This window comes from Maylandia zebra, linkage group LG22, assembly GCF_041146795.1.
Source record: "Maylandia zebra isolate NMK-2024a linkage group LG22, Mzebra_GT3a, whole genome shotgun sequence".
NCBI classification, from domain to species: domain Eukaryota; kingdom Metazoa; phylum Chordata; class Actinopteri; order Cichliformes; family Cichlidae; genus Maylandia; species Maylandia zebra.
This window is the reverse complement of record NC_135187.1, coordinates 13,239,536-13,254,781: the sequence shown is the minus strand read 5'-3', so window position 1 is coordinate 13,254,781 and position 15,246 is coordinate 13,239,536. Positions and strand designations below refer to the sequence as shown.

General features: G+C 41.7%; 1 protein-coding gene across 3 annotated transcripts in view; it reads left to right on the top strand.

Annotated features, from left to right (window-relative positions):
* The window catches only part of LOC101479418 (RNA-binding motif, single-stranded-interacting protein 3), a 313,618-nt gene that overhangs the window by 103,526 nt on the left and 194,846 nt on the right, over positions 1-15,246 (top strand). Inside the window, exon 1 of one of the 3 annotated variants that reach the window (XM_076879451.1) lies at positions 8,094-9,547. The exons of the other annotated variants lie outside the window; for them this stretch is intronic. Coding sequence (XP_076735566.1) covers positions 9,473-9,547 — 75 coding nt within the window. The 5' untranslated portion in view covers positions 8,094-9,472. Of the gene's footprint in view, positions 1-8,093; positions 9,548-15,246 lie in introns of those variants that run through there. 3 annotated transcript variants of the gene reach the window in all.

Genomic DNA, 15,246 nt, shown 5'->3' with positions numbered 1-15,246 from the left:
GCAACTAAATGTCAGGTAATAATTTTGAGTCCGTCACTGTATCATCCCCCTTTTTTATTCACACAAATAGCCATTTGACCTACTGTTGGTTAAAAACCCACTGCAGTAGTTGAAAGCGTGCACGTTAATGCAGCACAAACATATTCCAGTTATGTTTCGTGTAGTTGCCTGTTTGGTCAGGGTCAATGACTTTCACCTTTTTTCCATTTAAACCACAATATGGAAAGAATAGCAATTGTGCTATTTGGCTCTGTGTGTGTTTTTATGTTAAAACAAATGCATGAGTAAAATGACCTGTCTGTTCATGCAGTGTTATTTAGTCCTGAAGTTGTCTCTTCAGCTCTCCCTCTCTGTTTTCTTTGTCTCCTGGGCTTCATGCTTTGCATGCACAGGATGAGACACCGGGGGAGGTTAAGAGAGGAGCTGGAATGGAGTTCTGCTCCATTTACCACCCTGAAATATTCCTCTTAGAACGACACACTCTGTTTTCTATCTCTCCTTACTCTCAGCACCGTTTCTCACTCTGCTGGTCCCCTCCCTCTCACTTCTCATCTCTGTGACATGTGGTCATTTCACTTCATTCCAGGATGGCTTAGCAGTACTTTAAAAATTTGCTGCTGTCCTCCCATCCCATCCTGCTCAATTGCAGGCAGCATTGAGCTTCATAGGCAGGCCAGTACCTGGCAGCTATAACTCTTTTCCTAATCACAAGTCTCTCTCTGTGCCAGGGGCAGAAGCTTTATCTGTTGCTTCAAAATTTTAGTTTTCTGCTGGTATTACCCCAACACGGGCGCCCGTGAACACCACTTACCATATCCACCCATCAGGCACAACGTTAAAACCACTGACAGGTGAAGTGTGTAATGTAGAGCGGTTTCGTCTAGCATTACGATACACATTTCTGCGCCTTACAGACCTCTTAGTTATTGTTCCAGGAACGCCTCCTAACTCCCAGTCTGACTGAGCATCTGGGAATGTGCCCAAACAAGCCACATTCACAAATGCCTAGTGCCGGGTGCCAGACACTGCAGGATAGCCCCAGACATCTCGTGTCCAGTGCCCCGAGGGGTTAGAGCCGTTTTGGCAAGCGTGAGTCAAACACATACTACATGTAGTCGCAGATACTAGCACTTTCTTGTTATATGGTTTCATCCTTTGGATAATTTTAGTGTTGTTGTTTAAAAAAACAGAACCTCTTAGACACTTAGAGATTCATCAGCACATTTGAAGACAGATAATGTAGCACAAAACTGATGAGAATAAATGGCTTTGCACTTGGATCTATTTTGGGAATTAACACAATGAGTAAAACAAGATGAACATCATGCGCTGAGAGTGCTGTGATGAAGCTTTGATAGGCCTCTTTCTGCATTTGTACAGTATATTTTTTTCTGTCGGGTCTGCTGGCCCTTTTGCGTTCTTCGTTTTCCAAACAATGTTGATTTTGAACATTTTTGGCTTAGCACGCTCGCATGGAAAATACCTACTGTTTAAACTCGCACACTATCTTCCTGCACGGCACTTAAATCCTTATTACGCAGAGGTTTTCTTGGCATCGTCTTTTCTGTATCTTAATGGACGTCACCGTGCTGTCCCCGGCAAGTAGAGCTGTAGCTGGTTCACATACGGACGTTGTCACCTTCCTTTTTACAGTTTATATCATGTATTAGGCCACAGGAAGCCTGATGTATGAGCTTCATTGAAGTGTTTTCACCTTGCATGTCAGTATAACCTTCACCCTTCTGTAACGTTTTGCTCACCACTGCTCATGGCAGCACACATAAAGCTGCCACAGCTTTACACCACCTGACCTTAAACGTACTTTCAGAAACACAAAACCACATTAAAATGCAGCTACATACGCTTGCACATTGAGACACACACACACACAAAATCCACCCTTGCTCGAGGCCTCTTTTCCCAGTTTCATTTATAACAATGCTGATCTTTTCTCAGAATAACATTAATCATAAAACAAGTCGGTTGGCATGACTTGTATATACATTTCACATTTGGATTAGGGCTCCAGTGAGTGCATCCAATTAACTCTTTTGGGTCTATTGCCCTTCCCTTGTTGGGTGTGCTGTGCGTCATTTTTACTCATGCACGTCTGGTTTCATATTTCCTCCCCATTAAGCCTGCTATGCTCTCCTCTATGTTGTGATAGAAGCTAATGACTCACTGGAAATCTGCCTGGTGTTTATCAAATGTCTCAATGCAGGGCTAGTGGTCTGGAGTCAGTCTGGCCTTTTTACATTATCACGAAGTATTAGATAAGCAGCCAAAACCAAGTGATGACACCGTCGTATATAAAGAAGTAATAATAAAGTGAAGTACCCTGCAATGATATCTTGACTATATCACTCTGCTCGTTGCACTGTGGAAAATTATACTCTCAGAGGGGGAATGTGTCGAATTACCTCGGGCTGTCATCCGTTGGTGAACTGATAAGAATGTATTAAGTAATTGCATGTGTTGGAGTTGTAGTGAAATTGCACACATAATGCTTATAAATCTCTGCACACAATTTCAGGAGATGGCGTTTCAGCAAGTAACTCGTTCAGAGTGTTTACTTACCTTACCGTCTTCTCAGATTTTTGTTCCAGAGATTATTAGGCCGCTTGGCTAACACTGACTAGAGACCTGTTGGTGACCTTCTGGCCAGCTGCTTGGGAAAAGTGAGAGTTTCCTGTCCAGTTGTCAGGGGTTGTGACCCACTGGTAACCACTGATCCCAGACTGGTTGACAAGCAGTTGCTGGCTGTAGCTGGACTAAGCACATTAATGTCTTTTCTGTGGTTTTGTGTTGTAGTGAAGCTGCCAAAATCTATGATTGTACTGCAGAATATACTGAAAGATATACTGACATATTTTAAGTGTTCTTAAAATTTCATGTCTGTTTCACCATACCTTTGGATTTGGCTAAAAAAAATAAAGATTTATCAGAAAAACATTCACATTATTTTATGCACTATGTGACTTTGTGGAGATTGGGGGGAAATGTTCTTTTGGTTTGTTTTTTCATCACAGTTCAGCCCTGTTCTTTAACCTCCTAAGACCCGAACTCTTCCACGGCATGCATTTTTTATTTCTCTTTGATATTTAGGCTGATTGGGACCTGATGAATGTAAACCTGATTTTTGTTTTTAAGAAAAATGAGAGCCACATATGAGGATATTCGTTTAAAATTTTGATAGAACAGTAGCAGTATAATGTCCTCATAAGAGGATATCAGGCCCCTGTAGAGCAAAATGGAGTATTTTGGTCTAAATAACCCAAAATGTGATGTCCAAATATGTGGACGCCAGGTCCTAGGAGGTTAAAAATAATGGAAACAGTTTTTGGGATCTTTCCGATAATCCATGACAGAAACACTTCTTCCAACAACATGTGCACATCAACTATTTTCACTTTCACTTTATGCTGAACAGAATGCCCCACAGAAGCTGATTAGTCATGCTGCATTGTTTACACGAACGATGTCAGATGAATGATTGCGTGTCATCCAGTAGAACCGTAGCCAAAAGCAAAGGGATTTTTCCAGGAATACTGTACCATGTCCTGCTTCCCTCTTCTCCCCTTTCCCGCCTTCATTTAAGGCTCCCCCGCGCTCCTGGCACAGTGCTAGTCTTCCTTTGAATTCCATGCATCTGGTCATTTTTGGGAAACGCCCACGGCAGAGCTGTCGAGTGAACCACAGGAAACAAAGCCTCTTGGTTTCCTCAGCAGCTTGAAGAAGGCCAGTAGTGACCCTCGGGGTGGGGTCAGGCAGTAGAGTGGGAAGGTTCTGGACTTTCTAGGAATTGTTTTTCAATGGAAACGTAATGTTTTTCTGTTTCTCTTCAGAAGAATCCATGGATTCTAATAGAATTAAACTATGTTGCATAAAAGCTTTCTTTGATATTTGTTCAGACTTGCTAAGTAGGAATTTGACTGATTCAGTTAAATGAAGGATAAAAATAACACTAAAACCTTCGAGCTGTGTCCCTAAGCCACAGTGTGATCATGCAATGGTTTTCTTTTACTAGACTAAATCCTTTGAACAGGGTTGTAACTACTTAACACCTTCAGGGGCATGATACACCCTCAGCTGTCTTCCTCTTCCTCTATTTTTGCCGTGTGAATGACTCACTTATGCTCTCAATTTAGAACGTTAATCAACAAGAATCAAAAGAAGGCCTAAAGAAAAAGAATAGCAGCAGATGGCTACTGCCTTGTTTTTTAAAAATGCTTACAGACCTGGCTGCAGAAGTTTGTTGCTTTTTTTCAGTGTAGGCTTTCAAGTGTCTGTCCAAGTAGAGAGCCAATTTTGGTTTCATTGTGTTGAACAGCTTGTAAATCAGAGTTTTCCATCACTGTGAAGAACACTCAGTGCCACCTTGCTGCGTGGCCTACTCAAGGGTCTAATAGTTTACAAAGGAGGTTACAAAAATAGGAATGTTGGTGGAAATTTATGTATTTCCTCTCTGTTGTCCTCATGTTCTCATTTTGAATAAAAAAACCTTTTTCTTACAGCAGTATTATTGATAGAGGAACAGAGACAAACACACTTGCTCTTTTTTCCCCCTCTTCATGAAATATTTGGCTGCATATCACTTCTCTGTGACGCCAGTCTCACTGATTCAGACCAGAACACTTCCATCACCATCAAGGCAAAACGCTCTTAGAGTCTTCAAGGTCTGCTTCAATGGAATGAGACACAGTGCTGACATTTATTTACATGCAGGATGTAGTACAGCTCTCCAGTTACTTAATGTTAAATTGCCTTCATAAACTAACCTCTGCCAGTTCATGGGTAAAGGCTGAAAGTTCATGTCAGCCAGTTCTCAAGAGTTTCTAGTGTTGTCTGTAGGGCCACAGGTCAACTTCTTTAGTTTCAAGAGTCAAGTCTCAGTTCCCAGCTTTTAATTCTTAATGGTTGAACCAATTAATATTGATGATTTAGCTGACCAGTGTCTGTGTAACGGTACTCTCCTGTGTTTCCATTCCCTCTTGACTAATTTCAGTAAATTTTAGAAAACGAGAAACCCTTTTTTGTCATAATAATACTAAATATTACATAATATGAGCAAAAATATCGTTCTCTCTTACTAAAAGTATTAAGTACAAATGCTAGCAGGCATTTTTATTACAGTTTAATCATAATAGTTAGTTTTTTTTAATGGAACAAAATATTTTTTTCATGCTTATATTTGACATTCCTCTCAGCCCAATGTGACATTAAATAGCATGGATGTTGTTCTTTATGTATTATGTTCTACCGACAATATTTCGTTTATCATCATATATGACACAAAAAAATAATAAAATATTATTGACCAATAATGGCTGATTGACAGTCACATTAAATTCGTTATAGATGATTAACCATCTATGTAATTTTTCAAATAAAATGACAAAGGTCCCACCGATGGCCTGATCAGAACACTGAGTCTGATTCACGTAGGATTTTCTTTTAAAGCTATATTTGACAATTTTAGAGAATATGATTTTCAATATATATCAGGTTTCTTTTCCAAAGGCACATTTGTTTCTTTTGTTGTTTTGTGTATGTCTGCCTATGCTTGTTTGTGGCATTCCAATCACAATGCTAACAGGGAACGTCCACAGTGCCCTCTGGTGGACAAACTATGTTACATCAAGACTCGTAACATGGTTGAATGGTGTCTCTCGTCTCATCTTTCTTTTTTAAAATTTTCATTTATCGGTCCTTTTAAATATCGAAACTGATAGATTAAATGTAGCTTAAATCAGTCTCGTGATAAACTAATCAGACTCTACTAATCATCCCTGCTTTTCTGGAGAAAATGTGGATGCCATGTGTGATAAACACACTAAATAAACAGTTTGTAACATATCTGGATAAAATGTAGGACCAAAAAGACATCGTCAGTAAATTCAAATGAGGCTTTTAGAGTGAAAATACAAAAACGATGCTCCTTATGTATGAAATGCAAACAGTGCCACACTCCTGTATGAAAACACATGAATATTTTTCGTGCTGCTTCCTCTTATTTTCCCTTGTATCCTCTCTTTAGCCACTTTCTTCGTTGGCCGATTTCCTGTCTTCCTCTGTGTTCTGTACAGTAGATCTTTCCACAGTTGCTCAGAGTTTGTGCCCAGTTGAACCAAAGACTGTTAATCTGGTAATCCACAATCAATATCAGCCTCAACTCTTTTCCTTCAGATAAAAGTGACCTATCTGATAATTGTATTTGCTTCACCATGTCTGAAAAAGGTGCCCTTTCTCTCTGTGCTTTCCTTTGGTCCATGAGATTCTTCTGCTGGTATAGATTTAGTCTGGAGAAAGGGGGGGAAAAGTGACATTTACACCATATTATTTAAATATGATCTGCAAAGTGTTATCAATAATTCAATTTCCTGTGTCTGATTTACGCAAACACAGATTCCATTGTAACTTACAATATGTGACATACAGATGTGGCTGAATTAATTTTTATTATATACTGCGTTGTGAATTCTTTTTTTGGTTTTGTTTTACAGCTGAAATCACTTATCTTGAGTGTGTTACTGCACTAGACATTTGTAATTAGGCTATTATTTTTTGAGAAGGAGACATCAGCCTCGTGGGTTTTTGTGTAACGCTCTGAAGTGGAACAGATGAAATGCAAAACTAAACTCATCAAAGTCAGGGGTCTATTTTCAGATGTGGAAATTGCCCAAATGTAATTGTTTTCAGTCCAGTAATTTCATGTTGTACTTTTTGGCTGCAGTTTTCTTCAGTTCTCATGGCAGGTAATTTAAACGAAACCCAAGCTGATTTGATAATTGAGTGAAAAATGAGGCCCCTGAACTTGTGGCCTCAGCGTCATCGAGATACTCTCGAGAACTTTCAGTCTGTTGCTGTTCATTCTTGTGGACGTGTGTGTGACGAAAAAGACGTAGGACTTCATAAGCACTGTGTTTAATCTTGTTTGCAGATGTGATTGGAGCTGCGGTTGCTTGTGATCAGGCAAACGCTCTCCAAATTGACCGAATGCTCTTTTTGTGATGTTTTTGGTCACGGTCAATCAAAAGAGATTTAATGCTGCACAGGAAGCGGGTTTCACTGGATTCTTTCACTTGGCACGATAATTACTCATTGTGTAGTCAGAGGGTGCGAGATGACATACAAGTGTTTCAGGATGGTGTGTAATCAATGTTAAAACGAAAAAACTAAATCATATGTTGAATCTTGAATATCATCAACTCATTAAAAAAAAGTTGAGATAAATCGGCAAAAGAAGAGCGACAAAAGAGCAAAAATACCAAAGACAAGATGATCCATCTGACCTGCAATCACGACACTGTTAAAAAGTCAACATTCACAGTGTTTAAATAGTGCCTGAGTGTGCATGAATTTGGCATCTGTGAAGGCACCATTAAAGCTGAATGAAGTATATAGTTTCAGGAGCAACATATCTTCCAATGCAACATTTTTTTTCAGGGAAAATGCTCATTTCAGCAAGCCCACACTCTACATGTACTACAGCAGGATGGATCTGAGATAAACAAGCATGTATGTAAACAGGACTTCAAGTAATCCAGAAACAGTTTGTAAATTATACAACAAACACGTGGGACTCAGGGGAGCATATTTAGCAGGATTGGGGGAATATTTTACACTCAAAACTGCCTTCAGTCCCTAAAAACTAATGATTTGTTAAAAAGAGATTATGAAGTTACATTGCTTTGTCCCAGGATTATCTTAAGTGCTGTGAAATTCCAAATAAGACCTATAATTAAAGAAAGTAAAATATATATATATATAAACACATATTTTTAAATTGGTTTCTAAAACTTGTCTTTTATTTTTGTTTTTATTTGCATTTTCTACAACAGAAATTACCTAGTCTATAGTTAACACATAGCTCAGATATACTTTTAGATTCTGAACAGATACACGTGTGGAGTCATTTATTGAACATAACTGGTTTTTGAATTTAATCGGCTAAGATTGGGAAGCGAAAGCATCTGTGTGAAGACACAGTATTCCAGGCGGTAGCTCCTTGTGTAGCCAGTAGGGGGAATCGACTGCTCGCGCTGGCGCCATCCCCGCTCGTCTCCACTCCTATTCCCTGCGTTCTCCCAGGTTGTGGAAACGCTGCAGCCCGCTGGTCTGTGTCTGGATCGCTCTCTTGCACAGATCTGCTCAAGACCCTCCCACCAGCTGGGCTGGAGAAGGAGGAGGGCAGTTTGCTCCGCTCGCAACCTCGGACGAGCCCCCTTTACCACCCTGTCAGTGTGGAGTAGAAGGAGAGCGAGAGAGAGACAGGGAGAGAGAGAGGCTGAGAGACTGTGTAATAGAGAAAGCGCACGCGAGAGAGAGAGAGCAGCTGTGTGACAGAGAGAAAGAGAATGAGGCAGGGTGCTTAGAGGAGTGAGAGAGCCAAGGAAGAAATAAGGAACACATTTTACAAGAGCAGAAAGAGGGAGGATCGCAGACGAGGGACTCCTTCTCCACTGGGCACCCGGGACACTGTCACTGTGGGGGCTTTTTTCACTCATCTACTAGCTGGAACTCAGTGGATTGAATAACCAACCGGTGGATTTAAAAAAAAATATATATATGCTTGTGTCACATCATTTAGAAACTGGGATCTTTGCTCTGTTATCTGTCCTCCCGCTGGCTCAACCGTTACGGACTGAAATTGCTTTGCGTGTCTGTGTTCAGCTCTCGTGTTGTGACTCTGCTCCTTGCACAAAGTGCATCTGACGGCGCTGAGGATATCTCCCCTCTGTCAAACAGGACAGCACGCAGCCATCGTCGGATCAGACAGAGGCAAGAGAGAAAGTGTGTGTGTGTGCGCGTATATGTAAGAGAGGGAAAGAGAGAGCGAGAGGGGCAGCTAGAGAGAGAGTCAGATTCACAGTGTTTGGGAGAGAGAGAGAGACAGATTAAAGCCCAGGCAAAAGACTGGAGTGAAACAGCTTAAATAGAGAAGTGAACGTATACGTCCTTTCCCGTTTTCCTTACCATTCCTTTCCTCCTCCTCTCCTCCTCCTCCTCTTCTCCCATTTTCCAACATTTATTGGACTGCCAGAGCTACTGCCACCTGCACCTCCTCGCGTCTTCTCTTTCCTCTTCTTCCTCTACCTCACCCTTGTTAGGCGTTAATATCCTACAGCAGCCTCTGTAAAACGCGCCTGTCTTGCTTCTAGCACTTGTGGAAATATTTGCATTGATCCAAGAGTGTGAGACTGAGTGAGCATCTGCCTCGGTACTGATTCCCTGGACCGGTAAGACACAGTTCGTCAGGAGCTTCCTCATCAGAGGCAGCCCTTCTCCCAGCCACTGTCCGATACGCAAACCCTGCTTTCTCCCTGGAGGGATCAGCGAGTGACACAGCGGTGCGGATAGCAAAGACAGGAATTGCACAGTCCCTTCATTGCCTCTATCCCATTGCTAGCTACTTGGCAGCTCCCGCCCCCGTGTCACCATTCCCTGCCTCAGTGCTAAGGATTCCAGCTACATGGGCAAGCGATTGGAGCAGCAGCCAATGTACCCTCAGTACACCTACTACTACCCCCACTATCTCCAGACCAAGGTATGCTGCTCTTCTGCTCTTCTTTCATTTCTCATTTACTCCTACACTCTTGTCCTGTATCCCTCCCACTCTTCCTCATCCCCCCCCCCCCCCCAATCTCTGAGTGGAGATGGGATTTGGTGGATAGTTGGCCTTGGCTGCGATGGTTGTGATGTCAAGAACCTCATTGGAGTTCGGATGTTTATGCCGCTCCGTGTGTGTGTGTGTCTGTATGTATGTGTGCATATATGTCACAGAGTGAATGATCAAGGATCAGGGATCAAGGCTTTGGTCTACTCTTCTGCCTAGCAGAGCGTAACCAGGAGCTGTCCAGTAACCTCCATCTATACTTAATCTGCCTACTGCTGAGCTCCTAAAGAGATGCTCTGAAGCGTAACATGTTAAATAATATGTTTAGCAGATTCAGGGGAATTTTATGAAGCGGAATCTCTTATTGTGCCACTATAGATTAAGCAAATGAAAGATTCTAAACATCTATTAATTAATGTAGCTCACTTTAAATTCTCTAAACAGCATAAATGTCCAGATTTCTGCAAAGATGAGAAAAATGGGTTATGAACCCTTTTATTCTGTGGCAGTGGTACGGCTGTGACACAGAGCAGGCATGAGGACGGCCGCCTGTGTTTGTTCCAGTTATAGTATGCATCAGTGCCTCTGGGATGGACGCCCAGGCTTGGGCCCTGATGGCTGCCAGGACACTGGCTGGGCACACTACCCAGACATCATCAAGGGATTAAAATGGAAGCCTTTTGGGGATTACTCTATTTGTTTTTATACCATATGTGTAACACTAATTTTTGTCCATTATTGTGACAGTGTGATGCACATCGGTGAAAGAGCTGCAAGTGTACAGTTGAACTTTCAATAGAATTACTTTGCATTTCATTTGGTTATTAAACCGTGAATTTATCTGATATGATTATTATAAAGAAAACACAGAAATTTTGTTATTTTTAACTATTTATTTTTTATGTGGCAATCGAATATGATTGATATGATGGACTTTTTTAAACTGCCAACCCAAATGTGTCCCCCGAGAGTACTTGACGTTGCCAGTGGCATATTTAATATTTTCTTCAGCCTTGATTACTGACTTTTAAATGTTATCAAAATATGGATTACTGCTTCACAGTTGCACTACAGAGCGCAATGGCAGTTTAAATATTTGGGCAATGACACCTCTTTATAATTGTGGGCGTGTGCACCGCCACAGTGGATTTTAAATCGATTCAAGGTGTTCGCCAATAGAACTGAATCAGCTGTATATAGAAATATTTTGATAATGGATTGCATTTATATAGCGCTTTTCTGGGCCCTCAAAGCACTGTACAATTCCACTATTCATTCACTCTCACATTCACACACTGGTGGAGGCAAGCTACAGTTGTAGCCACAGCTGCCCTGGGGCAGACTGACAGAAGCGAGGCTGCCATATCGCGCCATCGGCCCCTCTGGCCATCACCAGCAGGCAGTAGGTGTAGTGTCTTGCCCATGGACACAATGACCGAGACTGTCCGAGCCGGGGCTCGAACCGGCAACCTTCCGGTTACAAGACGAACTGCCAACTCTTTGAGCCACTCTCTAAGTGCTGGGCTTAGTTCAAGAGACACAGTTCGGTGGGTCTACAAACGGATATTCTTCTTCTTGTCCAAGTCAGTCATCTGATCTCAACACAAAAGAGCACGCTTTTCAGTTATTAAATACAAAACTGAATGCAGAGAGCTCACAAACAAGCAACAGTAAAGGCCTTGCACAGCTTCTCAAGGGAGGAACCACAGCATTTTGTGATGTCCATGGGTTCCTGAATGAAATGCAAAAGATTTGTATCTGAGTATTAAAAATTGTCCTCATATTTAAAATATGATTGTGATCTCAAAAACGGGTAATGCAGTACTTTTGTTAAACCTCTTTACTCAAACAGAAATTCTATATAGTCATTTTTTATATTTGTATATCTCAGTCTTAGTCTGTCTTTTAACAATGATTGTTATCCCTCATTATTTATTTCATAAGATGTTTGTGTAAAATTTAGGTGTAATTTATGCCTGAGTTTTAGATTTCTGGTCAAACAGAAATCTGGTTAGCATGTTTTGTAAAATCACAGTGACCTTTACTTTTAACCCTTGACCTGAAAAATTAAATCTGCTCTCCGTGAGTCCCACTGGATGTTCGAGGTTAATTTAAAGTGTGGAGTAATAATTTAAGTAAATTTAAAGAAACTGCCCCAAGTGAGCTCGTGTCTACAAGAACAGACTGGATGGATCATAGCAGCTGCCAGTGTAAAAGCATAAAAATATATTTTATTTTTGTGGTCTTTTCAAGCGAGAGCTGTTTTTTGGCATTCTTTCAAACGCTCAGCTGGAAGAATCAATGTGCCACTTTCACCCCATTTATTTCCAGGAAATAAAAAGAGAAATAAAATGTGTTTAAGAAATATATGCAAGGGAAAATTATAAAGTTTAAAAAGGCAAAATACCAGTGATGCTTTCATCCTTTTCCGTGCTGAACTGCATTGTGAACCATTGCACCTCCAGCTGGGAGGACCTGACTGCGGCCCCACCTGGCAGTCCACTAGCTTTCCCCCTGATTTATAGTTTAATACATTTGTACTGCTGCCATATGGCTTCCCTCTCCCTCACACCACCCTCCCCTACCCCTTCCATCATCCCCCTCTTCCTCCCTCCCCTTTCTCATATCTCAGAGTTGCTCATCTTGGGAGCCTCTCAATCAAAGCATGCCCCTCAATTCCCTGTCCGTTCATCCCTCCCTCCTTCCTACTTTTCTTTTCCCTTCTTTCTGTCTTCCCTACTTCTCCTCCTTTGTTGCAACAGGGCCCCTTTGCTCCATCGCCTGTGTTGCAGTTCACTCCCAAGGTCAGCATAGATCCGATCTTGCCACCGTCAGCGATTGATGCATCCTTGAGCGAGCTGCTAGGGTTCTGTGTCGTGCAAACGAGACCAAAAGTGGAGTGTGCGGAGCAACGGAAGGGCGCATTTCCGCGTATAGCTAAGCAGCTGACGTTCATATTCATTTTCACGGTTAGTTAGTGTGGCTAGTGGCCTTTAGGGCGCGTATGGCAGAGCCACAGATGGGGTCAATAGGAGAAAGGAAGCCTGGGATAGAGGCCAGAGCATTCGGCAGTGTGGCCAAGAGGGCTGTGGAGAGCTATCTCACGCTCTCATTAATGATCATTGATAGCTCGATTACAGAGAGGGGAGAGGGGCCTTGGCTGGCAAGTTCACACCACTTGACAAAATCACATGACACTGTCTTTGGCTAAGCATTTGCACGCACATAGAGTGCATACAAATTCCTTGCAAGCTTCTCTTTATGGATACACAGTAGTCTTCCTTCACTCCCTAATCATACAAGTCTGTGTAATCAATAAATAGCCTCAGTCTCCCAAGAGACCATGCAGTTTGGGGGAGGCAGAACTCTGAGAAAAATTGTTACCATTCTTTCTGTCACCTCTGTTATATGACTCATTTGTTGAGTTTATGCATAGAATCTTTATAGGACATCTGTGTTCACTTGCAACTAATAGAAATATTGTGACAAAAGGAACAAACACTAGCATCACAGCACACCAGGATAAAGTGAGGCGCCTCCTAAATTTCGGGTCCCCTTGTCCCCTTTGTATGTGTGTATTATATTTTAATTTAATGGAGTTCTTTGATGCTGTCCAGCATGTGCTAGTCAGCCCAGATTATAATGTGAAAGTCAGAGAATGAGATGAAACAATAACATTTGGCTTTCTATTGATTAGTGCAGTGGGGCGTAGCATGTGCTTCTCTTTAGCTGAATTATTGATTCCTGAAAGAGGACTTGTGTGTCTGTGTGTGCACATTAGTGTGTGTGTGTGGCTTTTATATGAGGTTATGGCTAGGGGGAGCTGGCAGGATGTAGCTTTGATGAAAGGATCCTTTAAAGGCCCTATTTCTGTCTATTCCCCAGATGATCAGTCCATGGAGTCATTTGCTGAAATTCAGCCTTTATTCAGCCTGTGTCTTTCCATGTGAGCGTGATCCTTAGTGCTGTTCACAGCTTGCTGTGCATTCAACTTTAATGATAGGTAATAGATGTGCATCACAAATGAGAAAATTACAGTAAAATGCCTCGCCCAGGACCCAGCCTGGCCCCTCCCCTCACCCACGAGAACAATTACTGCACACAGATCAATTATTGTTGTTTCATGATGGTGTTTAGGGAAGAATACGATTTTCAACCAAATGTGCGCACTAAGTGCCTGTTAGTTATATCTCAGTCTCACTCAGTGACAGGCATTTTCGGTTCAGTTTCATTATTACGCACGCAACGCACAAAAGGGACTCTCAAATTAGCGATAATTTGCCTTGAATACCAGCAGTAAATTCTGGCTCTGTTGTGACATTTAGTGGACTTTTGCGTTGTTGGACTGACACGGCTGTACCTTTGTGCTGTTACACCATTGACAGTCTAGGTCATTACACGCTTGCTGTCAGTGATCACGCGCTGTCAGACCGTAACAGACACACACGCTCTGAAACATACACTGTGCCGGGCAGGTCACTTTGTTACAGTACAGAATCTGAGAAGCCGAGAGGAGCAGATTGAAGTAGCGGCGGCTAATGTCTCTGGCCTTAAGTAAACACCAGTCGATGGAGCCCTTTGAGAGGATCTGTGCCTGAATCTGCCCCTGCCATGGGCACCATTAATACTCTGTCTAATTCTTTATAAATGGAGGAAGCAGCGGAGGGAAAGGTTGTGTTTGTGTGAAAAAGACACAGTGGAGAAGTAGATACTGTGAGGAGGGAGGGACGGGCTTTCTATAAGCAAGGGGGAAAGGGTTAGGTTACATTATACAGGTTGATCCATTGTGCTACAAAAATAACAGGGAAGCCATTTAAATCCTTCTCTAATGCCTCAATAGAGGAAAAAGAGAAACATGTGGACAACAAGAAGGGAGGCAGGTTTCCATATACTCTGAGAGCAAGCAAAGTCAAAGAGGGTGAAAGGAAACCTGTTTCCAAAATGTGTTATTAAATCAGCAGTCAGTGGCATAAAATTTAGCACGTGGCTTAGTTTCTTTCGTCTTGTCGACGTGACTCCGTGCCGAAAGGTTTATCTTGCAGTTTTATGCCTGGAAAAGTGCATGTTTTAAATTACATTTATTTAAGCCGAGCTGCGTTTTAAGTCTGGGAGATGATATGTTTTTATTTGTACAAAGAAAGGGGTATGATAACTCATTTTGCCGCTTGTAAGTCCTGATATGCACTTCATAATTGACTGTCTGAAACAAAATACCTCCCCTGCCTTGATGCAGATTAACCCGTCATGCATTCTCTTGTAGCTTATTCTGAGCTTTTATCAAGAGTTCTGCCTTGCCTTTCTTTTTATTCTTTTATGTTTTCCCGATTTTTACTTCATGGGGTCGGGGAGTTTGCTTTTTTAGATTATATATAAATTTTTTGGCAGCTTTATAAGATAGGAGCAGTATCACTGGCGGGAAGTGTGAGAGAGAGTCAAGGAGTAACATTCAATAAAGGTCTGACCAGTCAGGAGTCAAATCAGGAACTAAGAATTAATAAACTAACCTCCTTTGCCTTTATCTGCTTATTCTTAAAGCTTTACCCAGCTTTAAATTTCCGCTGTGTCAATTAATGAAGCAGAAAATGCTGTTTTCTCTCTCTCTGTCTCTCCGTCCTTTGTCTGCATACACA